The sequence below is a fragment of the Trichosurus vulpecula genome, chromosome 2 (assembly GCF_011100635.1).
Source record: "Trichosurus vulpecula isolate mTriVul1 chromosome 2, mTriVul1.pri, whole genome shotgun sequence".
Lineage (NCBI taxonomy): Eukaryota > Metazoa > Chordata > Mammalia > Diprotodontia > Phalangeridae > Trichosurus > Trichosurus vulpecula.
The window spans coordinates 74,757,492-74,783,871 of NC_050574.1; the positions used below are offsets into that span (position 1 = coordinate 74,757,492).

General features: G+C 42.3%; 1 protein-coding gene across 4 annotated transcripts in view; it reads left to right on the plus strand.

Moving 5' to 3' along the window:
* INPP5B (inositol polyphosphate-5-phosphatase B) overlaps positions 1 to 25,920 on the plus strand; it is a 79,269-nt gene extending 53,349 nt beyond the window's left edge. For all 4 annotated transcript variants that reach the window (XM_036745524.1, XM_036745526.1, XM_036745525.1 and 1 more), the window contains 13 exons: positions 4,020 to 4,136; positions 9,409 to 9,596; positions 11,244 to 11,355; positions 13,000 to 13,109; positions 14,792 to 14,927; positions 15,398 to 15,508; positions 16,479 to 16,641; positions 17,624 to 17,859; positions 19,112 to 19,225; positions 21,022 to 21,106; positions 22,108 to 22,235; positions 24,707 to 24,818; positions 25,060 to 25,920. In XM_036745524.1, the coding sequence (XP_036601419.1) occupies positions 4,020 to 4,136; positions 9,409 to 9,596; positions 11,244 to 11,355; positions 13,000 to 13,109; positions 14,792 to 14,927; positions 15,398 to 15,508; positions 16,479 to 16,641; positions 17,624 to 17,859; positions 19,112 to 19,225; positions 21,022 to 21,106; positions 22,108 to 22,235; positions 24,707 to 24,818; positions 25,060 to 25,166 (1,719 nt within the window). In that variant the 3' untranslated portion in view covers positions 25,167 to 25,920. The remainder of the gene's footprint in view (positions 1 to 4,019; positions 4,137 to 9,408; positions 9,597 to 11,243; positions 11,356 to 12,999; positions 13,110 to 14,791; positions 14,928 to 15,397; positions 15,509 to 16,478; positions 16,642 to 17,623; positions 17,860 to 19,111; positions 19,226 to 21,021; positions 21,107 to 22,107; positions 22,236 to 24,706; positions 24,819 to 25,059) is intronic.
* The last annotated feature ends 460 nt before the right edge of the window (positions 25,921 to 26,380 follow it).

The window sequence follows — 26,380 nt, forward strand, 5'->3', positions numbered from 1 at the left end:
ATCCCTTCATATTCAACTCACCCTGTGCCCTCTGTCTATATATATATATATATATATATATATATATATATATATATATATATATATATATATATATATATATATATATATATATGTATGTATATTCCATTCAGCTACCCTAATACTGAGGTCTCATAAATTGTACATATCATCTTTCCATGTAGGAATGTAAACAAAACAGTTCAACTTTAGAAAGTCCCTTATGATTTCTCTTTCTTGTTTACCTTTTCATGCTTCTCTTGATTCTTGTGTTTGAAAGTCAAATTTTCAGCTCTGGTCTTTTCACTGAGAAAGCTTGAAAGTCCTCTATTTTATTGAAAATCCATATTTTGCCTTGGAGCATGATATTTAGTTTCATTGGGTAGGTGATTCTTGGTTTTAATCCTACCTCCATTGACCTCTGGAATATCATATTCTAAGCCCTTCAATCCCTTAATGTAGAAGCTGCTAGATATTGTGTTATCCTGATTGTGTTTCCACAATATTCAAATTGTTTCTTTCTGGCTGCTTGCAGTATTTTCTCCTTGGTGTGGGAGCTCTGGAATTTGGCGACAATATTCCTAGGAGTTTTCTTTGTGGGATCTTTTTCAGGAGGCGATCAGTGGATTCTTTCAATTTCTATTTTACCCTCTGGCTCTAGAATATCAGGGAAGTTCTCCTTGATAATTTCTTGAAAGATGATATCTAGGCTCTTTTTTTGATCATGGCTTTCAGGTAGTCCAATAATTTTTAAATTATCTCTCCTGGATCTATTCTCCAGGTCAGTGGTTTTTCCAATGAGATATTTCACATTGTCTTCCATTTTTTCATTCCTTTGGTTCTGTTTTATAATATCTTGATTTCTCATAAAGTTACTAGCTTCCACTTGCTCCAGTCTGATTTTTAAGATAGTATTTTCTTCAGTGGTCTTTTGGACCTCCTTTTCCATTTGGCTAATTCTTCCTTTCAAGGCATTCTTCTCTTCATTGGTTTTTTGGAGCTCTTTTGCCATTTGAGTTAGTCTATTTTTTAAGGTGTTATTTTCAGTATTTTTTGGGGTCTCCTTTAGCAAATCATTGACTTGTTTTTCATGGTTTTCTTGCATCACTCTCATTTCTCTTCCCAATTTTTCCTCTACTTCTCTAACTTGCTTTTCCAAATCCTTTTTGAGCTCTTCCATGGCCTGAGCCCAATTCATGTTTTTCTTGGAGGCTTTTGTTGTAGGCTCTTTGACTTTTCTTCTTTAAGCTGTATGTTTTGGTCTTCTTTGTCACCAAAGAAAGATTCCAAAGTCTGAGTCTGAATCTGAGTCTGTTTTCATTGCCTGTTCATGTTCCCAGCCAACTACTTGACCCTTGAGCTTTTTGTTGGGGTATGACTGCTTGTAGAGTAGAGAGTACTATGTCCCAAGCTTTAGGGTCCAAGCACTGCTGTTTTCAGAGCTACTTCTACTCCACCGTCACCCCAGGCTCTGTCACAGCAGCTCTCCTCCTGCCAACCAGGACTGCAATACAGATCCAAGCAGGGCAAAGAAAGAGAATCTGCCTTTGTGCCCACAAAATGCTCCTTGCACTCCCGCTCTGATCCGCTGCTGGATTCCTCCCGTCGTGTGAGCCAGGGACTCAGAAAGCAGCTGATGCTGGAGCTCTGGCAGCAGCCTCAGGAGCTTCCTGTTGTTGCTACTGCCACTGCTGCACCACCTCCTCTACCCCTAGAGCTGGCAGCCGGACCTCTCTGAAATTGATCCAGCAGTTTCACCCTAACCTGCTCTTTGGCGCTTGTGGGTTGAGAAATCTGGTAACTGCCACAGCTCACTGTTTCATGGCCCCAAGGCCTGTTCCAGCTGACTGACTCAGGGTCTGGTCTGTCCCCGCGTGGCCCATGCTGGGCTGCCCTCCACTGTCAGCACTGTGCGATAGACCCTTCCTGGCAACCATCCAGGCTCTCCTGGGCTGGAGACCTGTTGCCCTCTGTTATTTTGTGGGTTCTATAGCTCTAGAGTTTGTTCAGAACCATTTTAACTGGTGTTTGGAGGGATTTGGGAGAGAGCTTAAGCAAGTCCCTGCTTTCCAGCCGCCATCTTCTGAGCTCAGATTTGAACTCAGGTTTTTCTGACTCCAGGACTGGTGCTCTGTCCATTGTACCACCTAGCTGTCTCTGGCTTCCTTTTAAATTTCAGCTAAAATCCCACCTTCTAACCTGAACCCCCTTGATTCTAATGCCTTCGCTCTGTGGATTATCTGCATTTCTCTTGTATATGTTTTGTTTGTACATACTTGTTTGCATGTTTTTCTACTCATGCCCCCCATTAGATGGGGACTCCTTGAGAGCAGGGACTGCTTTGCATCTCAGTATCCTTACTGCTCAGCACAGTCCTGGCACATAGGAGGCACTTAATGAATGCTTGTTGATTGACTGACTGACCTGATTCCAGGTATAACCTTCTTTCCATGGTACTACCACCAGCCTGAGAAGAAGCAGATGGGTCAGACAGGTGAGAAGAGAGCCAGGAGAGCTGTTTCCCAAAAGCCTCGAGAGTATCCAGGAGGGGAGTATGACCAGTGCTGTCAAAAGCTACAGACACAGATCAGGAAGGATGAAGATTGAGGAAACATCCTCATATTTACCAATTTAGGGATTATTGGTGATCTCAGAGAGAGCAATTTCATTTGAAAGATGTAGTCAGAAGCCAGATTAGGGAAGGTTTAGAATGGGCAGCTAGGTGGTGCCACAGTGCACAGAGAGTCCAGCCTGGAGTCAGGAAGACTCATTTTCCTGAGTTCAAATCCAACCTCAGATAATTACTAGCTGTATGACCCTAGGCAAGTCACTTAACCATGTTTGCCTCAATTTCCTCATCTGTAAAATGAGCTGGAGAAGGAAATGGCAAATCACTCCAGTATCTTTGCCAAGAACACCCCAAATGGGGTTACGAAGAGTCAGACATGACTGAAAAATGATTGAACAACAAAGAACTGAGTGAGAGGAATGGAAGTGGAGGCTGCAATCATAGACAGCTTTTTCCAGGTTTTAAGTTGAGAAAGAGATTAAAGATATAGGATGATAATTATCATCTATGGCAGGATCAAGTGAAAGTTTTTTTTTTGAGGCTGGTGGATACATGTGTACTTTTAGGCAGCAGGGCAAGCATCGGTAGGTAGGGAGAGATAATAACGATGATGACAGCTAGCATTTATGTAGTGCTTTAAGGTTTGCGCGTACCTCATTTTATCCTTCCAACAAGGATAGGGAGGCAGTTGCTATTGTCATCTCCATTTTACATATGAGGAAACATATGAGGCAGGCAGAGGTTAATTGACTTGTTCAGGGTCACTCAGGTTCTAAGTGTATGAGGCTGGATTTGAAAACTCAGAGCTTCCTGACTCTAGGTACAATGCTTTTTCCACTTCACCACCAGCTCCCTGGAGTGAGAGTGGAGATGATAGAAAGGGCAGTCTTCTGGGCAAGAGATGGTGGGGGGATGTATGCAGAGGGATGTGCCTTGCTAAGGAGAAGGGCCACTTCAGGAAAGAGGGGGTGATGAAGAGAGGGTGGGGAAAACTTCTGAGGTCTGGGAGATGAAGAGGAGAGGGAGCTGTTAGCATAAGGCCTTAATTTTTCAAAATATGAACCAAGTTCTTCAGCTAAGGGTGGGGAATCAGGGTTGTTCCAGGAGATTTGAGGAGAGATGAAAAAATCTGGAATATCCATAGTAGTGAGGGGGAGAGTATTTAATAATTTATGTAAGGGGCTGCCGTGGCCAAAATTCGTCACCTGGTAGCTCATCTTGTTGTGCCAAGCCTCTCCAATGCCAATGGTCCTTGGACTCAGACCATTCAGGCACCAGTCCTGTATTTGATTGAAACCTTTCCAGCTGGGTGGGAATGGCAGAACTTTGGTTCATTCAAAATAGTACCAAGATATCAGTGTCACTACCATGCCGTCATGAGGCCTAGGGGCGCCACCATAGCAGAGATCCTAACAAAGAAAAACTGCACTGCTGTGACCTTGTCTTTCAGGTGAAACTTATCCGACTGGTTGGGATCATGCTGCTTCTTTATGTTAAGCAAGAGCACGCAGTGCACATCTCAGAAGTCGAAGCTGAGACGGTGGGGACAGGAATCATGGGCAGGATGGTGAGTGAGTCCATGGTGCAGATGGGTATGGTTCTGACCCTTTCCCTGGACAGTGATTCACAGAGGTCTTACCCCAAGGCAAAGTGTTTTCCTAATGTGGCTCATGGTGCTGTGTATGTCTTAAAACAGTCTTAAAACACAGAGGGCATTGTGCTCTCCAGTAAGGTAAGAGTTGCCATGATTCACTGCAGCATTTTGATCCGCCTCAGACTCTGTGTAGCCTCTGCTCCCCAAACCTGCCAAATATTCAGGCTCTTTCATAATAACACAAGCTTTGACCTACCTTTGTCATTGCCCCAACTTTAGCTGACTATTGCCTTTTAGCCCATCAAGTGTGTTATAAACATTGCACTGAAAAAACTAGAACAAAAAATGGGGAAAGGAGGCTTGTTTATTGAAGGGGTTGGACTTCACTGACCTTTAAGGAGAAATATTTTTTCCCCCTTTTCAGACTGAACCAGTGACATTAGTATTTGAAGCTTCCTTCCCAGCTGTAGATGAGCAGCTGTCTTCTAGTGTAGGAGGATTGTCTGAAGCACGCTGAGGGTGAGCCTTGCTGTACCAGGCAGCCAAGGTGTAGTAGAGGCCAGACTGGTACCTGAAACTTATAACCTCGAAGGCTAGCCCTCCATCCATTATGCCACAGTGCCTTGAATGGGGAACACGTGGTTTAGAAACACAGAGGTGCAGAATTAGAAGGGGCTTTAGAGTTCAATCTAAATTAAATCATAAATCTTGTCTAATAATGCCTGTCTAGTAATAAAAAAATAATAATAGAGTCAGATAACAGTCTACTACTACTACTACTAATAATAATTGTGCCAGATAATCATCTGATAATAGTAATAATAATAATGACAGTGCCTGATAATATTCTGATAATAATAATAATACTCCCTGATAATAGTCTGATAATAATAATAAGGATGTTGCCTGATAGTAGTCTGATAATAATAATAATAATAATAATAATAATAGTCCCTGATAATAGTCTGATAATAATAATAATGATAGTGCCTGATAATAGTGTGATCATAAGAAGGATGATAGTGCGTGACAGTAGTCTGATCCTAAGAAGTATCATAGTGCGTGATAGTAGTCTGATCATAAGATGATAGTACATGATAATAGTCCGATAACGATGATAGTACCTGATAGTAGTCCGACCATAAGAAGGATGATAGTGCGTGATAGTAGTCTGATCCTAAGAAGTATCATAGTGCGTGATAGTAGTCTGATCATAAGATGATAGTACATGATAATAGTCCGATAACGATGATAGTACCTGATAGTAGTCCGACCATAAGAAGGATGATAGTGCGTGATAGTAGTCTGATCATGACAATGGTGATAGTGGCTGATAGTAGTCTGACCAGGAGAGTGGTGATAGTGGCTGATAGTAGTCTGATCATGACAGTGGTGATAGTGGCTGATAGTAGTCTGATCAGGACAGTGGTGATAGTGGCTGATAGTAGTCTGATCAGGACAGTGGTGATAGTGGCTGATAGTAGTCTGATCAGGACAATGGTGATAGTGGCTGATAGTAGTCTGATCATGACCATGGTGATAGTGGCTGATAGTAGTCTGATCAGGACAGTGGTGATAGTGCCTGATAGTAGTCTGACCATAAGAAGGATGATAGTGTGTGATAATACTCTGATCATAAGAAGGCTGATACTGAGGGATAGTAGTCTGATTATTAGAAGGATGATAGTGTGTGATAATACTCTGATCATAAGAAGGACGATACTGAGGGATAGCAGTCTGATTATTAGAAGGATGATAGTACCTGATAGTAGTCTGATCCTAAAAAGGATGATAGTGCCTTATAATAGTCCGATAATGATGATAGTGCCTGATAGTAGTCCGACCATGAGAAGGATGACAGTGCGTGATAATAGTCTGATAATGTTAATAGTGCCACATAGTAGTCCGATCATAAGAGTGATGATAGTGCCTGATAGTAGTCCGACCATGAGAAGGATGACAGTGCGTGATAATAGTCTGATAATGTTAATAGTGCCACATAGTAGTCCGATCATAAGAGTGATGATAGTGCCTGATAGTAGTCCGACCATAAGAAGGATGATAGTGCGTGATAGTAGTCTGATCATGACAATGGTGATAATGCATGATAGTAGTCTGATTATTAGAAGGATGATTGTGCGTGATAATACTCTGATCCTAAGAAGGAAGATAGTGTGTGATAGTAGTCTGATCATGACAATGGTGATAGTGCATGATAGTAGTCTGATTATTAGAAGGATGATTGTGCGTGATAATACTCTGATCCTAAGAAGGATGACAGTGCGTGATAATAGTCCGATTATTAGAAGGATGATAGTGCTTGATAATAGTCTGATTATTAGAAGGATGATTGTGCGTGATAATACTCTGATCCTAAGAAGGATGATAGTGCGTGATAATAGTCCGATTATTAGAAGGATGATAGTGCCTGATAGTAGTCCAATCATAAGAAGGATGATAGTGTGTAATAATAGTCCAATAATAATAATGATCTTAATGCATGATAATAGTCTGATAATATTAATAATGGTAGTGCGTGATAATAGTCCGATAATAATAATATAGTGATAGTTCCTGATAATAGTCTGTTAATAATAATAGTAATAATGCCTGTTGATAATAATAATGATAGTGCCTGGTAATAGTCTGTTAATAATAACAATGATTGTGCCTGATAATAGTCTGATAATAATAATAATGATACTGCCTGATAATAGTCTGTCAATAATAATAATGATTGTGCTTGATAATAGTCTGATAATAATAATAATGATAATGCATGATAGTAGTCTGATAATAATAATAATGATACTGCCTGATAATAGTCTGTCAATAATAACAATGATTGTGCCTGATAATAGTCTGATAATAATAATAATGATACTGCCTGATAATAGTCTGTCAATAATAATAATGATTGTGCTTGATAATAGTCCGATAATAATAATATAGTGATAGTTCCTGATAATAGTCTGTTAATAATAATAGTAATAATGCCTGTTGATAATAATAATGATAGTGCCTGGTAATAGTCTGTCAATAATAATAATGATTGTGCTTGATAATAGTCTGATAATAATAATAATGATAATGCATGATAGTAGTCTGATAATAATAATAATGATAGTGCGTGATCATAGTGTGATAATAATAATGATAGTGTCTTATAATAGTCTGATAATAATAATAGTGCCTGATAATAGTCTGATAATAAAAATAATAATAGTGCCTGACAATAGTCTGATAATAATAATAATAGTGCCTGATAATAGTCTGATAATAATAATAATAGTGCCTGATAATAGTCTGATAATAATAATAATAGTACCTGATAACAGTCTGATAATAATGACAGTAATAATAGTGTCTGATAACTGGTCATTAAGCCCCTGCCTAAACCCCTTCAGTGACTGGGAGCTCTCATTCCCATTGGAGACAGTGGATTCCATTTCTGAACAGCTGGAATTGTTGGGAACTTTTTCCTTTTCTATGAGCTGAAATCTGCCTTCCTGTAATTTCTCCCTATTTTTCTTTGTTCTGCCACATGGGGCCGAGTAGAACAAGTTTGACAAGACTGGATGTGTCTTTTCTCCATCAACTTGTTGTTTAGCCGTTTCAGTCGTGTCTGACTCTTCGTGACCCCTTTGGGGGTTTTCCTGGCAGAGGCATTGCAGTGGTTTGCCATTTCCTTCTCCAGCTCATTTTACAGATGAGGAAACTGATGCAAGCAGGGTTAAGTGACTTGCCCAGAGTCACACAGCTAGTAAGTATCTGAGGTTGGATTTGAACTCAGGTCTTCCTAACTCCAGGCCCCACACTCCATTCACTCATCGCACCACCGAGCTGCCTGCCTTCAGACTAAACCTCCCTAGGTTTTTCCACCAATTGAAGCACAGTTCTGAATTTGCTCATCACTTTCTTCTGGACCTACTTATCAGCATCATTTTTATTTCTAAACATTCATTCTACAGAGTCATGTCCAGAATACTCCTGATGTGGTCTAGCCACAGCAGTGTGAAGTGGGCTATCACATGCCACAATCTTAGACCCTGTACCTCCGTATGTGTAGCCTAGGATCATATTACCTTCTTGTCTGACACATCATTCTGTTCCTTCATGTTGAGTTTGCAGGCCACTCAAAGCCCCCAGGTTTTTTTTTTAAATTATAAGTGGGGCTTTTTATTTGTCCCCAGTGAGACTTATCAATCCATCAGCAAGCATTTATTAAGCACCTAATATTTCCAGGTTCTGTTCTATGTGCTAGGGATACAGAGCCAAAAGCAAAACAGCTCCTGCCCTCAAGGAGCTTCCATTCTCACAGGGGAGACAATGTGTACTTGTTATTTATATACAAAGCAGAAACAAGTTAACTTGGTTGGCAAGGCATTGGAGGCTTACGGAACTAGGAAGAGCCTCCTGCAGGATGGCACTTGAGCTGAGACTTAAGGGAAATCACAGATTCCAAAGCCCAGAGGTGAGGAGAGAGAACATTCCAGGCCAGCATTCTGGGGTGCAGGGATTTTAAAACTTTTTTTTTTGTCATGGACTTGTTGGCTGTCTGGCAAAGACTTTGACCTCTTTCTTAGAATCATGTTTTTAGATGCACAAAAGAAAATACAAGTAAATAAAACATAGTTATCAAATGTTAATTTCACAGTACCAGTTAAGAACATCTGGTGCAGTGGAAAGGCAGCATCAGAGATTGGAGTTTCAGTCCTAGTTCTCTCTGGTTGGTGGCTGTGCGAACTTGGTCAAGTCAACCTCCCTCCGGGTATCTAGATATCCTCCTATGTAAAATATCATAATAATAATTTCTCCCTGCCCTAGTAGTACCTGCCCTACCTGTATTGGGAGCAGCCAGGGGGCACAGTGGATAGAGAGCTGGGTCAGGAAGACTTATCTTCCTGAGTTCAAATCTCACCTCAGACACTTACTAGCGGTATGACCCCTGGACAAGTCATTTAACCCTGTTTTGCCTCAGTTTTCTCATCTGTAAAATGAGCTGGAGAAGCAAATGGCAAACCACTCCAGTATCTTTGCCAAGAAAACCCCAAATGGTGCCATGAAGAGTCAGACACAAAACGACTGAACAACAACTTGTAATGGAATTATTTTGAAGATCAAATCAGATAATATCTATGAAAATTTTTTTTGAGAAGCATAAAACACTATTCTGAAGTGTGGTATTTCTAATATTGATACATTCAGTTGTGATTTAGATAATATTTTTTCGTCTCTTTTATAGGGTAATAAAGGAGGAGTGGCAATCCGGTTCCGATTTCATAATACAAGCATCTGCATTGTGAATTCTCATCTGGCAGCCCACACTGAGGAGTATGAGAGGAGGAACCAGGACTACAAAGACATATGTTCCCGAATGCAGTTCTCTCAGGTTGATCCAAATCTTCCACCTCTCACCATCAGCAAGCATGAGTGAGTAGCTAATTTTGCCCCCTCTACTGAACCACTGACGTCCATACTCAGTTCTGGGCTTCTGAAATCGGGGTGGGGGTGGGTAGGACACTCACTTCCTGCCGCGGCATAGTCAGCTTGCACATGTTCACATACAAAGCTTCTGTTGCAAATCATCCTCAATTCTGGACTTATTTCTCCTGTCTATCTAGGCAACTTTGGGCATCTCTAACTCTTTGCTATTTGTTGTGTCCTTAGGAAATACAGACATATCGATATTGACCCTCCTCAGCAAAACATTCCCTGGGAGAGTTTATCGGCCACCCCAAAGCAAATCATACTGTGGATCCCAAACTCAGTTTTAAAAGCATTTGTTATTTTGAATTATCTGGGTCACTCTCCCTGCCCCCCCCACCCCATTAGTATTGATCATTGAGAACATTTGCTTCAGTTCTATTTATCTTGGGGCTCAGCTTCAGCTGCTCAGATCATTCTGTGTTAAGAACTTCCCTGTGATTCTCATCCTTTCCCTCCAGTTCACTTTTTTTTTTTTTACTCTATTTTCTTTTTTTAAATACTTTTTATTAAATGACGAAATCCCATTAAACTCGTAGGCTTTTGGCAGACGTGTGAAGCCCCGTGATACCTGTTCTTGGAAAGAGGCAAGCTGGTGGGACCATGGTGGCGTCCACCAGGGGGCGCGCAGAGCCCCGAACCTGCTCCTGCCTGCTCTCCTTGAGAGAGAGAGAGAGAGAGAGAGAGAGTGTGTGTGTGTGTGTGTGTGTGTGTGTGTGTGTGTGTGTGTGTGTGTGAATTGGAACGTGGGCTTCTGGAAACTGACAGGCTGGCTTTCGTTCTCTAGGGAACCTGGCCAGGAGTGTGTCTTACCAGCCGTGCTCTTCTTTCCTGTCGAAAAGGCAGAGTCCCAGATTTGAAGATGCAGCTAAAGTGGCTGCTTTTTACCTTGTGGATGCTTTGATCTAATTTGTGCTGTGTGCGTGTGTGCGCGCGCGCTGCTGTGCTAAACTGCCTAGCGAGGTGGTAGTTGGCTTCTCACCGAGCAGTCACGGTGTTTGCGGGGTGTGCGGCATCATCTGGGGTTTTCCCGTCTCTGTTGTACCCAAATGATATTTGTCATTAAACACAAACACTCTCCACGGAGGAGTGCCAAAAGTGCCAAATGAGCAGTGGTTGTATTTTCTGGGAGCTGAGCCCTGGAAACCAAGTGTTTCAGTGCCTTTGGTGAGCCAGAATCTGTGGGGGCAAGGGGGTGCTGCTGTTTGGCATCCCCTGGAGATCTGTACAAGCCCCTATTAAAAGGATCTTTTTAGCCTCTCTCCTGGGAATGAGGTGCGTGATCTTATTCCTCAGACTTGCCATGCTGGCTCCCCGGCATGGCGAGACTTGGGTAAATAACCTCCCCCCAGTGGCGGTAGGAGAGGAGGACGAGGAGGAGGAAGAAGAAGAGAAGGCTCTTTCATTCTGAATTCAAAACTGGAATGGCTGAGCAAGAGGTGTAGACATAAGACATTTTATGGCTAGCTGAATCGCTTTCCCAACCAGCTTCCCCGAGTTACACTCATCTAGGGCCTTCTGCAGAGAGCCCTGGTCGGGACAGGTTACAGTCCTGCCTAAAAACCCTGTGGCCCTTGTCCTCTGTCCTCACAGTGTGATCCTGTGGCTGGGAGACCTCAACTACAGAATAGAAGAGCTGGATGTGGAAACAGTGAAAAAACTCATCGAGGAGAAGGCATTTCAAACCCTGTACACGTACGATCAGGTACAGAGAGCTGGCGGTAGGCTGGGCAGGCGGCCCATTTACCTCCGGGCATAACCCAAGCAGCGATGCCCTCTGACTCTCAGAACCTCCGAGGAGAAGGGCTGGCTCTCCCATGTTGGGACTTGACAATCTAGCACGTGGGGAAACTTTTCCCCATCTAATCAACGTCTCTCTTGTCAAGCAGTTTCTTAATATTCAGCCAACATTTCTCTTCTCAGTTCTTCCCCAAATTACTGGGATTTTCTTTGCCTCTTCTGTCATTGCTTCATTGGGAGCTGAAACTGTCTTAGGAGGGAAGGTACTCACTCAGTGTTTTCACGTTGATGTCTGGAGTGAGCTGCTTCCTCACTTCCTCTTCCCTATACTACATAGTGTCATTCTTTTCTGAGAACCGTCATTGCTGAGAAAGCTTTCTTTACTTCCTCCATGATCCTTTCGTATCATTTGTCAGTTTACACCCCCTTTTAACTTAAAAACCCTTTGCTAGAGCATTAGTCCTTTATGCATTTTCCTGCTTTTCTGAGGTTCATACATTTGAATGTTTTTATGACTTGGTTATGTGGTCACCAAATTCTCTTTTGAAACAAAAGATCCCTTTTTTCCCTATTAGTTTCAGAACCTTTAATGTCTCCTTTTATTCCCAGAACCTTTTTATTCTGATCCCTTCAAATCTTTCTATTCTCATTTTGCAGCATGAAAAAAAGCTACTTAGAACAAAACAACCAACTCTGGTGGTTTAATCATTAGTCACCTTCAACAGGCCCATTTTGCATCTTACTTTCTTCCCTGCTAAATTCTCTTGTTTTTCTCCCAATCCTCATTTTTAACATGAAGTCACTCTTTTCACTTGCTGCCCATCTCCCAGTTTCTTAACAGCTTAGTTTGATGCATCAAAGTCTCAGTTTTCATGTCTTGTCTCATCTTTATTCATTAACCTATCTTAGCATCCTTTCCAGAAGCAATAGCGTACATCTTGTGCCTTGTGCTACTCTTTTTAGATGGATTGGAAGATCTTGGTTACTGTGGTTCAGGAAGCATTTGGAATTGTTGTTATCTCCTTGTCTTATTCCCTCCTCAATCCATTTTGGGAAATGAAAATTCAGATGACCTAGCAGGTTATGCTCTCTGGGACCGAGTCCCAGCTGCAACAGTTCAGTCTTTTCTGTAGCATTCCCAATAGTGTTAGTGAGGGATTCCAGGGACTAATCCAAAAACGCCTCCTGCTTTCACCTTTTGCTAGGAATGGGATCTGAAAGTGGTTGACAGAGACCCAGCACTCATGACTGCTGATAGTCAAACTATGCAGAATAGATGCCATGAGGAGGGAGTGAGAAGTTTAGTTGTTCATGAACTATTCACTCAGGATCCCTTGGACCTAACTAGTCACTTCTTTTGTGGAAGACCTTAAGAAGGTAGAATGGCAAATAAGCTTTCTGGTGGCTCCATACTGTGTAAATGTTAGGGCTGGGAATCTGTTTGGTTTTAATTATATTGATAAAAGAATAGCCAGCAAGCTCCTCTTCTCAGGGGTTGGAGTTGACCACAAATTATACAGTGGTCTGGTCCCACCATTGGCTATCCATTCTCCTTCCGTAGGAAATTTCATGTGTTAATACTAGGGTTTGCTTTCCTCCCTTCCAACAGCTGAAAATTCAAGTAGCTGCAAAAGCCGTCTTCCACGGCTTCACAGAGGGGGAGCTATCTTTCCAGCCTACCTACAAGTATGACACTGGCTCTGATGAGTGGGATACCAGGTAGGTTGCAGGTGATTGAACAAGCAGGAGGCATATGGACCCTAGTCTCCTTTATCCTCTCACTGAGCATCAGTCATGCCACTGGTCTTGGAAGCGGTTTTCTTTTCCTTGGTTCTCTGTCTCATGGAAGCATACTGAGACTGCCATTAGACTACATACATAAATGCTACAGATTACAAAATACTGTTAGGATAATATTTCAAAGTCCTTGGTCTCACCTGGATAAGAAATTCTTATTTGTCTTAATCAATTCTGAAGCAATACTTTGCACTAAGCCCTTTTCCCCCCTTACCAATGACAACCATTTTGTTTGAGGAAATTGGGTAAACAGTTCGGGGAGAAACTTTTATTTTCCCTTTTGATAGAATTAAAACAGTAACTGGACAAGGTCTAGGGGTCCTTGACTGTTCCAGTTAAGAGCTAGACCCTCTTTCCCTGTGCCTTGACCAGATGATTGTAATGGTCAGCCTGAGAAGAGGAAGAAGTCTTTGATTACTTCAGTTAATGGGAGTATTTCTTAAGTCCACCTTTGGCCACCTGGAAAGGGGAATCTTTGAAAGGAATGGTGTAAGAAGGATTTAGGAAAGGCTTTAGGAAAATGATTCTCCAACGATATGCAGAAAGTTAAGTGATTCTTGTTCTTTTTGATGAAACAAAATGTTAACTGAACTTTCACCTGAGCTCTAAACACCTTCTGTCTTATTGTAGAATTTTGCCCATTGTATAGGAGTGCTATAAATAGTACCTTAAAATGGCTTGGGAGAAAGAGATTTTCAAAGCCAGTGGGAAGCTCAGCCCACCTTTGGTTCTCAATCTAAGTAGAAATATTTAAAATTAACCTAACCTAATCAAATTTGTTTCCAGCAGGTTTGTGCCTAAATTGTAGAGTACAGAATTTATTCCACAGTTCTTAGCTTGATTTCAATATTTTGTCTTTTGATCCCCAGTAGCTCCCAATAGTGAATTTGCCATCCATTTATTTTGGCATTTCTCTAGGGCAGTGGTTCTCAAAGTAGTGGTGTGAGGACTCTTGGGGGGTCCCTGAGACCCTTTTAAGAAGTCCATGAGGTCAAAACTATTTCGTAATACAAAGATGTTTTATCAATTGATATTACCCACACAGGCAAAAGCTCTTGGTTGGGGATGGTCCTCAATGATTTTTAAGAGTGGAAAGGCATCTTGAAACCCCAAGATTTGAGAATTGCTGCTCCAGGGTGATAGGATAAATCCTGGCCATCTGCTGGAACTTAGATACTTCCCATAAGAATCATGGGAACTGTCTTTTATTCCCTCAGAAATAGCTGCTTAATTTAGACTCTTTTTCTAATAATCAGTGAACCATGAAGGAGAGAACTAGGAAGATATTTATACTGGACCATAAGGTATTTCATGGTTTGGGAGTTTTTGCAGGCTATGTGCTTAAACCAAGAACATAAACTGTTCTTTCTCCTCCCTGGGCAAATCCCTGCAGTTAGAATCAACATAAACTGAATCACTGTCAGAAGAAGTAATCTGTATTATTACTACTGAATTGTTATTAAGGCATCATTATAGAGATAATCTACCTGAACATACCACTAAGCTGGGCTCTGCTCCAGTCAGGCAGTAGGCTGGACCAGGGGGTAAGCACTCAGGGCTCTGTCTCTGAAACAGACTTCTCAGTGAATTTCTTTTTGTTGCAGTGAAAAGTGCCGAGCCCCTGCCTGGTGTGACCGGGTCCTGTGGAAGGGGAAGAACATTACTCAGCTGAGTTACCAAAACCACATGGCACTAAAGACCAGTGACCACAAGCCAGTTAGCGCAGTGTTTGACATTGGGGTAAGTGACAAATCGTTTTTAACCGAGGCATTTTCCATCTTTCGGGTTTAATTCATTTCTACTCATGCTGCTTCTCTCTCTTTCAATGAAAGCCTCCTGGAAGTTATCTGCTCACAGCCTGTCAGGAGCAGAAGCCCCGTGGTGCCAGACACCAATCATCCTTTTATGCTGGACCTGCATCTTGGCAGAGCTGCCAGCCAAGTCTTTGCTGTTATCTCGGCTCTTGCCAAGAAGGAAATGGTTGACAATCACAAGCATTGCCTCTAAGGGAACCTATTAATTATGCTTCTCAATGGAATCTTTGCTAGTGAATTTACAATGCCCAAGTCTTCATTTTTTAGAGAAAATCACTGTTCTCATCCTCTGTTGTATGTAAATTTGCCTGATTCCCATGTTTTGAACCCCTCTGTTCTGAAATAGGAGAAGTCAATTCCTGGCAGAATACTGAACCTCTGGCATTTTTCTTCCAGGTAAGAGTGGTAAATGAAGAGCAATACCGGAAAACCCTGGAAGAGATTGTCCGATCACTGGATAAAATGGAGAATGCCAACATCCCATCAGTGACCCTGTCCAAAAGAGAGGTAGGAGGGATTGGTCACAATTGTGGCAGCCACCTCTTCTGACAACGCGATTTTTGACTCTCTTAGGTTATTAGGTCAGAGAATTCTAGGACAGCTCAGAGCTATGGCCTCAGTCCACCAAGCTCTGGCATAGCCTTGAGAAGCAGTTGGCACCATTTCTTGCCCTGGGAAGTGGGGCTCTTGCTGATGGCTTGGCAGAGCTAAGTACAAATTCACAGATTTTAGACTCTGGTCAGCATTTCATCTTCCACAGGCACTGGCTTGCATAATTCCAATTTATTTTCAGGAGTGCAGTATGTGATAGCTCACTTTGTAACAGATTTGCCTATCTAATAATGCTTGGCTTTGGCTAGTAGGAAAATGCACCCGCATTTTTTTTAATCATGAAACTGATGGAACTGAGAAGGGAAGCAAAAGAAAATAGCGTGACACCATGGGAGCTGGTGGGGAAAGCCTTGTTGACATAAACAATTTGCTATACATAATCCACAAAATGGATCATCTAATTTGATCAATGAGCAGCAAAAGAAACTCATGTGATCTTCTGGCTTTCCCCACTGGAATTCAGAATAGCTCATTTTTAAGCTTGTTGTAGAAGAGGTGTGTGGGTGAGCTGGGCTGACTCTCTGCCATCTTATCTCCCTCCCCTGCAGTCACTTCATGTGGTGAAGGCCAGTTAAACATGAAGTCTTTGCTTCTGGTTAGAATAAGCTTTCTGTAAGCATGGAGTCCAATGTTAGCTGGGTACAGAAAGGTTAAACTTTTGTACTGCTATTCTCTCACCTGGGTTAAACTCAGAAATCCAGGGGCTGTTGCTACTAGTAAATGATTAATAGAGCTAGGGTACTGGGCCACAGAAGATGGTCCCTTGTTTTTTTCCAAGAACATGAAATTTATGACTTTGGGGATGACTTGGCAGGGTAGTTGAGGAGAAGGTGCTGGTGCCCACTGACCCCTGGTCTTCTCCTAGTTCTGCTTCCAGGATGTGAAGTACATGCAGTTGCAGGTAGAGTCTTTCATGATTTATAATGGCCAAGTGCCCTGCCAGTTTGAATTCATCAACAAACCTGACGAAAATTCCTACTGCAAGCAGTGGCTGAATGCCAACCCCAGCAAGGGATTTCTTCTGCCTGGTAAGTCTTCTTACTTACCTGGCTGTGCAAATGAAGAAAAACAGTTCTGTTTCCAAGGACAGTAGAGGGAGGAAGGTAGTTTTAGAGACAAGTCATCATAGTCCTATGGAAGCTCACATTTAGATAGTGCTTCGGTTTAGGACGCTCTTCCTGGGCATTACCTAATTTGATCCTCAGAACAGCCTCTTAAATCAGGCAGGACAAGTGTCTCCATTTTACAGATGAGGAAACTTCTTGAGAGAAGTCAGTGACAGGTCCAAGGTCACACAGCTGGTAAGTGACAGAGCTGGAGCTCCCTCCTAAGCCTTCTGCCCCCAGATGTGGTAGCTCGCCCTTGTGGCTGCTGTATTATACTTTGTGCATTCCATAGGAGTGCCACATACATGTGATACAGCAGCCACAGGAGGAAGGCAAGCAGAGGATAATAAGGCGAAACTTTGGTTCAATGAAAGTGCCACTGCTGAGAAATGTCTTCAGTGGTTTGCTATAATCAAATCTTAATTATCTACAGTAGTATAGAGCTGTCAAATGGGGCGAATCATCTGTAAATCTTTATATCTGTCTGTAAGATAAACAATACTATTTTTCTTTTCTAGATGTTATTTTTATACCACATTTATAGTGCTGTGTGGCAGAGGAATTCTGCCTGGGGATTGAACATTTTCCATGGATAATTCATACACTGATTATTGAGAGGTGACTGTACTCACTACTAGCTTGGTATTGACTTCCTTCTTACTTGGATAAGAGTCTGATCCACACATTTACATTGCATTTATAATCTATGCCCTATCAATTAGTACTTGTTACCTAAGGTGTTGAATTATTTGATGTCACAATACTGTCTTGTCAACTAAATTGTAAGAACTTCTTGAGCAGGTGTGGACACAGTGTAGTTCAGGAATTACTTTCTGCTAGGTTGATTTCTTTCCCATGCTGTCTTTTGATTCCCTCATTACCTTATATCACCTTCTCTTTGTAGATTCTGCCATTGAGATTGAATTGGAGCTGTTTGTTAATAAAACCACTGCTACAAAGCTCAATTCGGGGGAGGACCAAATTGAAGACATTCTGGTTTTGCACCTGGACAGGGGGAAGGATTACTTTTTATCTGTGTCTGGGAACTACCTGCCCAGCTGTTTTGGTTCTCCCCTCCACACTCTGTGCTACATGCGGGAGCCCATCCAGGACTTGACACCTGAAACCATTCAAGAATTGGTGAGTTAACACTTGAGACTGAAGGGTTCCTGCTCACAAATGAAATAATCAGGACTGAGGAGTGATAAAACCAGTAGATCCGCCAAAATTGGAAAGGACCTCAGACAGGGCTGTTGAGTGCATCTTCAAAGTAGGGCCACCCACTACTGCCAAGTGGTCACCCATTTTCTTCCTGAAGACCTCCATTTCAGGCATGTCATTCCATTGTTAGCTCCAATTATTAAGTTTTTATTTTGAATAAAAATTTTCCCCTTTGTGACCTAGGAACCAGATTTTCTTGTCCCTGCCTCTCCAAGGGACTTGCCAAATCTAGGGCAGCATTTTATTTCCCATAGTCTTGTTATTCTGTCTTTTATTAAATCCACTGGCCCTCACTGATGTTTTCTTCTGATGTCTCATCCTGGCAGGGGGGTGACCCTGGGTTTTTCCAAGGCCATTCCAGTGGAATGCAAACATTGGCAGGTGCTTCTGTGTTGGAAAGGGCTTTAATGATAACTGGGAATGGCTTCCCTAGAAACTTGGTAACTAAGGCGAGGAGGCTTATCACCTGCTCCAGTAGAAGTACTTAGTAAACACACTAATGAAATAGTGTCTTTTGAAAAAATAGTGAGGGAGAACTAAGACCTAAAAGGCCATGGATATTTCTAAGAAGATTCAAATAGCTTGAACCAAGCTGTGGTGATAGTTTGTGTGTGGATCTTATCCAAGCATTTTCAACATGGGATCTTATTCTATTTATAGGGCATTCCAATGAGGCAAGTAGAGTCAAGGATTTATTTCCCCATTACATAGATGAACAAACAGAGTCTAGGAGAGGTTGTGACTTGCAAGTTGTAAAGTTAGAACTAGAACCCAGGTCTCCAGATCTCCAACTTGGGACTATTTCATAGAATCATAAAACTGCAAGGAAATGGCAGATCACAGGTTCTAACCCCTTCATTTTGTAGCTAAAGGACTAGCCTACACCATCCCTCTTCTCCAGTCATCTTGGATGGATTATGATAGAATTTAACCTATATTTCAGCTAATTCATTAGAACTACTCTCTGTGTCTCTCAGCATCTGAAATAACTCACCGGATCTAATTTACATTTTCTGCCCTTGGGGAATGGGAAGCATGGTTGGTTGTATGGAAGTGCCTCCTCTCTCACAAGTTCTCTTGTCTAGCAGGTAGCTTTCTCGGAGCCTTCTAAGCAGAAGAGGGAGGTTGTCCTAGTTAGCTGAATCTTTTCATGACTGTCTTTCCCTTTCAGACCTTAATGCCCCTGCAGACAGAAGATGACGGGACCCGGGAAGAGAAGCCTCTAGAAATCCCCAAAGAGCTCTGGATGATGGTCGATCACTTGTATCGAAACGCTTCCCAGCAGGTAGGTGATGCCCAAGGAGCTAGGTTCCATGCACCCCCAGTCCACCTTTAGAGAGAGTATCAGCTCTGAGCATACTATTTTCTCTTTTTTGTTGTTTATTCTTTCGTGTGGTTTTCCCCTTTTGTTCTGATTCTTTTTTCACAACATGACTGATGTGGAAATGTGTCTAATACAATTGTATTATATCAGATTGCTTGCTGTCTTGGGGAGTGGGGAGGGGAGGGAGGAAGGGAGAAAAAAATTTTGGAACTTAAAATCTTATCAGAGTGAATGTTGAAAACTATCTTTACATGTAATTGAAAAAAATTAAATATGACTAAGTGGGGCATGGGGGAGAGAAAGAAAGAGTATCAGCAAAAGGTGTCTCTGGCTCTTGTGGCCTTGATTCGAAGGTGGCTCTGTGAGAGCAGCCCTCACTCCCTGAGGAAGGGCTGTATGGCCCAGGCCCCAAGAGGCCATTTTGTTGCCACCAACAACTACCTTCCCCTTAAGGAGATGGAGTAGATGTGCTCTACAAATTCCAGGCCAGCTCCAAAGTGGTGACTGGTGGTGGACGAGTTTTTCGTTGGCTGAGGCAGCGGCTTGCTCATCCTCCTGGTATTGGATGTTTCTCTAATTTTGGTGCCCTGTTTGGAAAGGAATATAGCCACAGTGTAGTAGACTGGTCATTGGGGCACCTGGTTTTAGTTCTGGCTGTGTCACCAGCTTACTGTATGACCTTGGGCCAGTCACTTACTCTCTGGGCTTCAGTTTTCCTGTCTGTTAAGTGGAGGGCCTGAACTGAAAGTTCTCCAAGGGCTCTTCCTCCCAGCTCTAACATTCTAGGACTCTGTGTTCTGTGATCTTATGTTTATACTTTCTGGACATGGAAAGGGCTGATTTAGAAACCTAGGAAGATCAGGCATAAGAAGATCTCTGAGTCAGGAGGCTCAGGACTGGAGTCCGAAAGACCTGAGTTTAGGTTTAGCTCAGACACTTCCTAGCTGTATGACCCTGGGAAAGTCACTTAACCTCTGCCTCAGTTTCCTCATCTGTAAAATGAGGATTACAGTAGCACCTAACTCACAGGGTTGTTGTGAGGATCAGATGAGATATTTGTAAAGTGCTTTGCAAACCTTAAAGTCCTATATAAATGCTAGCTATTATGATTTCTTGTTATCACAGGTAGACTGGTAGAAATCATCCTGCAGTTCTGTTACCTGGGAGAGAGCAAGACATGTTCTTGCTGTACTCCCCCTCCTCTCATTTGTGGAAGGACTCCTTTCAATTACCTCTTTAGGGTAGTGCATACCATATTTTATCACTAACACATACAGAAGTTTTATAAAATAATTTTATAAAATAATAAATATAAAGATTTTTAAATAAAGTATATTAGGTCAGGTGGCATTACACTTGTTTTAGTCTTGTTGCTTGCATTTGGCTAAGTTGTTTTTTTCTTTATGTTAATAGAATTTTTTTGACATTAAAAAAATCCTGCTAATGGCAACTGCAGGAAGCCTAGACATTTATAGCTTTCCCCCTGTGCTATGGTCATATCCTTATTCTGTGATAATGGGCAGGATTTAGTAATAAATGCCTTGTCATCATAAAGGTGCCCCTAGTGAGGAAGGACCTGGAAATGATTATGAGTTAAATTGGTTTCCTTAGACAAGGCCAGGCTTCTCACCAACTCTGACTCAGAGGACTCACCAAAGCTCTCCTTTTTGCCTGTGATTATTTCTAGTTTCAGAAACATAAACATTAAAAAACATTCTGAAACAGACTGTTTACTGTGGTTTTCTTTCCCCTTGAAGGAAGATCTGTTTCAGCAGCCAGGCCTGAGGTCAGAGTTTGAGCTGATTCGTGACTGTTTGGACACTGGAGTGCTCGACACCCTCTGTATCCTTCTCACATTAAGTCAGTTGCTGCTCAGAAGAGACGTTTCTCTAAGGATTGAGAGCCACCATCAATGTTCTTCATGAAGGAGGCTCTTTACATGTCTTCTTGGCTTCCGCTCTGGCAGATAATTGAGAAGATAATTGGGTCAGGCTCCAATTAGGAGCCCTTCTCACTCCCATTCCTTTCCAGGAGGAGGGAAAGTCAATCAATCGATAAACATTTACTAAGTTCCTGCTATGTGCCAGACACTGTGCTAAGTGCTGGGGATACAAAAAGAGGCAAAAAGTTCTTGCCCCGAAGAAGCTTGTAATCTAATGGGGCAGACAACATGCATACGAATATATACAAAGCAAGCCATATACAGGATAAATAGGAAATAATTGAGAGGAAAGACACTAGAATTAAGAGGGATTGGGGAAGGCTTCCTGTAGGAGGTGGGACTATAGTTGGCACTTGAAGGAAGCCAGGGAGGTCAGTAGTTGGAATGAAGGAGGGAGAGCATTCCAGGCACGGGGGACAGCCAGAGGAAATGCTCAGAATGGAGAGATTGTTTGTGGAAGAGCCAGGAGGCTAGTGTCACTGGATTGAAGAGTATATATTAGAGAGTAAGGAAGGCTGCAAAGGTAGGAGGAGGCTAGGTTAAGAAGGGCCTTGAATGCCAGACAGAACATTCTGTATTTGATCCTGCAGGCAATAGGGATGCAGTTCAGTTTGAGTAGGGGAGTGACAAGATCAGACCTGAACTTTAACAAAGTCACTTTATTAGCTGAATGGAGGATGGTTTGCAATGAGGAGGGTCCTGAGGCAGGCAGACCCACCAGCCGCTAGTGCAGGTATGAGGTGATGAGGACCTGTGCCAGAGCAGTGGCAGCGTCAGAGGAGAGAAGGGGCTGTATTTGAGAGACGTTACAAAGGTGACATCGGCAGTCCTCGGCACCAGCTTGTCCTTTTTCTCACCATGGGCAGTAAGGTTTGCCTGTTCCTTAACCATGCCACACTAGCTGGGAGCAATCACTCTGTGGCAGAGGCCCTGCTGCTCTTCCTAGAGAGTCTGCCCGAGCCCGTCATCTGTTACAACCTGTATGACACCTGTCTGGAGTGTTCGAGCAACTACCCATTGAGTAAACAGGTAAGAATCAATCCTGCGTCCATAGGCCCTGCCCAAAGGTACCATAAGAAGCAACTATATAAATTGGGTGTGAGAGAGAAAAAATTCATGTCATACTTAAGGGATATTTGGGCACAGAGGACAGAGTAATTTTAGATCGGGCATCAGCAATTTCGAGCAGAAGGAGATGGTCACAGGATGGTAGCTTTAGGGTTGGATCTACATAGATACAGAGCTAGAAGGGACCTCAGAGCTCATCTGACCCAACTCCATCATTTTAGAGATACAACTGAAGCCCAGAGTTATAGTCAGGAAAGATGGCTGGAGCTACTGAGGCTTTGGCAAACAAGAGTCAGTAGGTGAAATGGGTTCAAAGCTCAGCTCTGAAAAAAAGAAGTATAAGGAGATACCTCCTCTCCTTACTTTGTTGTTGAGGTAGGGCACCCTGGGTGTGGAATAGTGTATGTAATTTCAGATTTCTGGAATGACATTGGTTAGTTTTCCAGAATTTTTTCTTCATTGTAAGTGATCATTTTGGGCTAAAGTGTGAAGAAGGGTATGGCAGGGAATGTAGATGATGTAAAAAGAAAAGCTAGCAATAAAAATTTAAGAAAGATCCTTTCACCTCATGGAATTACAGGCATTCAGACTGAAAATGCCCTGAGATCAGGTAATACAACTCTTACCTGAATAAGTTTCCCTTCCACTGCAGCATTCTCCACAAGTGGTAATCCAGCCTCTTTCTGTTCATGGATAGGCAGAGCCTCTGTCTGTCTGTCACTTTCTCCTTTGCTTCTCCAATGCCTTCAAGAGAACATAAGGTATATAAAAGATGATCCCTTTGAATCCCACTGGAGCCTACTGGCTGTTTCCCTAGAGAAACCCATACAAATGATTCCTCCATTCAATGATTTTATTGATCTTTTACTGTGTAAGACATTTTTGTGTTTAAGGAGGGCACTGGTAACTGATGTATTTAGTGAGAATATGTAGTGATTTTTTTTTACAGGGAAATTTGCCTGCCTAATCTTGGGTTCTCACCTTTCTCTTCTTCTCCATCCAGGACAAGGCATTTAAAAGGCCAATAATATTTGAGCCCTTATCAGGAAGGGGTCAGAAATAAAGGAGAAAGCATTCTCTTTTTCTTGTAGGAAAGCATGGTGCATCTGATCTATGATAATGCAGGCAAATCTGCCTAGCTCCCTTTCAGAAATACATGGGGCTGCTTAGAGTAAGTCCAGAGAAAAGCAGTGAAATTGATGGGACATGAGAACTTGTTGTATGGGAAAACAAACTTAAGAGTAAACACTTTGGTTTGCATTGCCAAAGGCTGTGAAGGAGAGAGAGTGGAATAAAGTCTGTGAGATCCTGAAGAAGATTCATGGTCTGAGGGAAAAGCGCTGATAGAAGCACTCCTACTGGATTAGATCTCTGGAAGCACTTCAAGATATTTTAAACACTCAAGTTTAGGTCAAATAAAAAGAAATTATTTACACATCGGGGCAAGCTTTTGGAAGTTAACATCTCAAGAATGGTACATTGGGAAGTTACCTGTGAGACTTTGGGGAAGTCACTCTTGGGTCTTCTTTTGGAAAATGTAAGGGTTGAATTAATGATCTGTGGGGGCCATTCTAGCTCTCAGTTTATGAAAATAACAAATTCTAAAAGAGATAAACATATTTTAGGAAGTGCTTTTGCAAGCTAGAGCTGAATGCAGAGAATGGTGACTGGAATGGTTGAGGAAACTTGAGAACATTCCCTGAGAGGACCCACTGAAGGAACTAGGGATGTTAAACCTGGAGATGACATGGTTTAAGATTAACATAACTACCTTCAGGCATGGGAAGAACTATCATAATTAAAATCCCAGCAGGCAGAATGAGAAACCAGATTTTGGTTCCACATGGGGAAAAGCTATCCAGAGGTGGAATGGTCTGCCTCAGAGGGGTTCTTCAAAAAGAGTATAGGCCCGCTTTTCAGGGGTGTTGTAGAGGTCGTGCCTATTTGGGTAGGGCTGGACTAGATAGGTTCTGAGCGTCCCTTGTTGAGATCCAATGATTCTGGTTAAGAAATCCATAACAGGCCTAGCTAGAATGTTTGAGGACAGTCAGTTCCTGATTAGTGACATCAGTAAATCCTGTTAAGTGGTCACATGTATTCAAAGTTGCACTTTTTGAAGTTATAATTTTGTAAAATATGGTGATTGGTTCCAGCCCAATGGAAACATGCAGTGTGAACTGGAATAATGCAACTACTTTATGGAATTCATTATTTGCACTAATTAGGACCTATGCATCCATCCTAACCTTTTGGGCTAACATCTTTGAGGTTAAAGCCATGTTCAGCTCAGAAACCAGAATTCTAGACTAGGTGGCCTATGAATTTGACCCAGGTGCTGATACGATTGGCAATAGGAAGAGATGAGTGTGAGGATTTTGTGCTGTTGCCTTTAAAAAAAAATAAAGTAACAAAAGTTCTCCTCCTTCTTCTAGGTCATCTCCACTCTCCCCACTTGCCACAAAAATGTCTTCAATTATTTGATGGCATTTCTGAGAGAATTACTGAACAATTCAGGGAAGAACCATTTGGATGAGAAGATTTTAGGTGAGTTTCCATATAACTACATCCTGAGGGGCTCATTTGTGGTCAGTTAGGGGTCCGGGTTCTAAGATTTTCTCAGTGTTCAACAGGGGCAAAACATACTGTTCTTGAAGCTTTATTCCTAAGTTTGTGCTCTGAACAATGAAAAGTGTTGCTTTTGTGCCCTTCCCAGGGCCTGGGACAATGTGACATTAGGCAAAGCCTCCTTGCACTGAACCGATTGTTTTTTGTATTTTTTATGCAGCTAGCACATTTGGCAGCTTGCTGCTCCGTCCCCCAGCAGGTCACCAAAAGCCAGATGTGGCAGAGAAGAAGAAGGCTCAGGACTTCATCCAGCAGTTCCTTGTGTGAGGATTCAGCACACCCTAAGGCCTGCCTACAGCTGTCCTCCCTACTCACTGCTGGCATCCCCAGTCATCCCTAGCTGTTTCAACTCAGTGACCCGCTTTGGGTTGCCTGCCTGTGAGTTCCCTTGGGAGCCAGGATGCTGGCTGACTGATTTCAGAGCACAGCTTCAATTTCTAGCCCCTATTGTCAGCACACACAGCTTTGAGTCAAAAAGAACGTTGAGTAATCACAGCCTGAGGACAACTAGCCAATAGAATGGACATTCGATGTTCAATTGCTTATTTAATACACATATATAGCTCTTATCATTTCCTTTTTTAAAAAAAGAGGAAAAGGGGTTTAAAAAACCCCAATAAATACTATTAGCTAGTTTCTTGTGTTCACCTAGCTCATCATGAGGCCACCTGTGTTGCTTGGGCTGTGCTCACCATCGTGTCATTAAACACCTTGGAATCCTGGGACAGCAAGAGTACGTGAGTCAGCAGGTCTGCAGGTGCTAGCCAAGCCACAAGGGCTTTTTCCAGAGCTTGGTTTGAGGACCTGGGCTCTCGAATGAGCTTGGGCATCCCCAGAAGAGGATGGACAACCTGGGCCTGGCCAAAGAACCTTTGCAAGCAACAGGACTTGAAGATTCAGATGAAGTAGCAAGGTGGAAGCAAATGGGATTTCTCTCAGCTTGCTTATCTCCCACACTGTAGATACTGCATCTCTCTGATAAGTGTAATATATTTTAATGATAAATGTATTTTTAACAGCGGTCAGTGTGGCTATGTTTTGTTATTACTCCTACATACGTCAGTTCTGGGAGTCTTTAGACAGGCCCTTGAGCATTTTGGTTTAAAAATTAGTTTTCAAGGCATTTCATCCAGCAGTTTGGTGATTAATCCCCTTTCATGGTAGGAGAGGGAGCAGTGATGGTCTAAACGCCTAAGTGTTCTGCCCTGCTTTACTTTGGGGTTGCTTGACCCTGGATGGGAACAGCAGGACAGACTAGTTCTGTTGGTTCAGTGTCTCTGCCTCCCCCCCAGAATGCTCCTTTAGAGTCCAATTCATACCGTTGATAATCTAGTCCAACCTTCTGTCTCACACAGGAATCTCTGATAATAACAGCTGACATTTGAATAGCGATTTAAAGCTTACAAACTGCTTTACATTCTGAGCTGATCCATAAAGGAATTCTGGAAAGTAGCATGTCCCCATTTTACATGTGAAGAAAT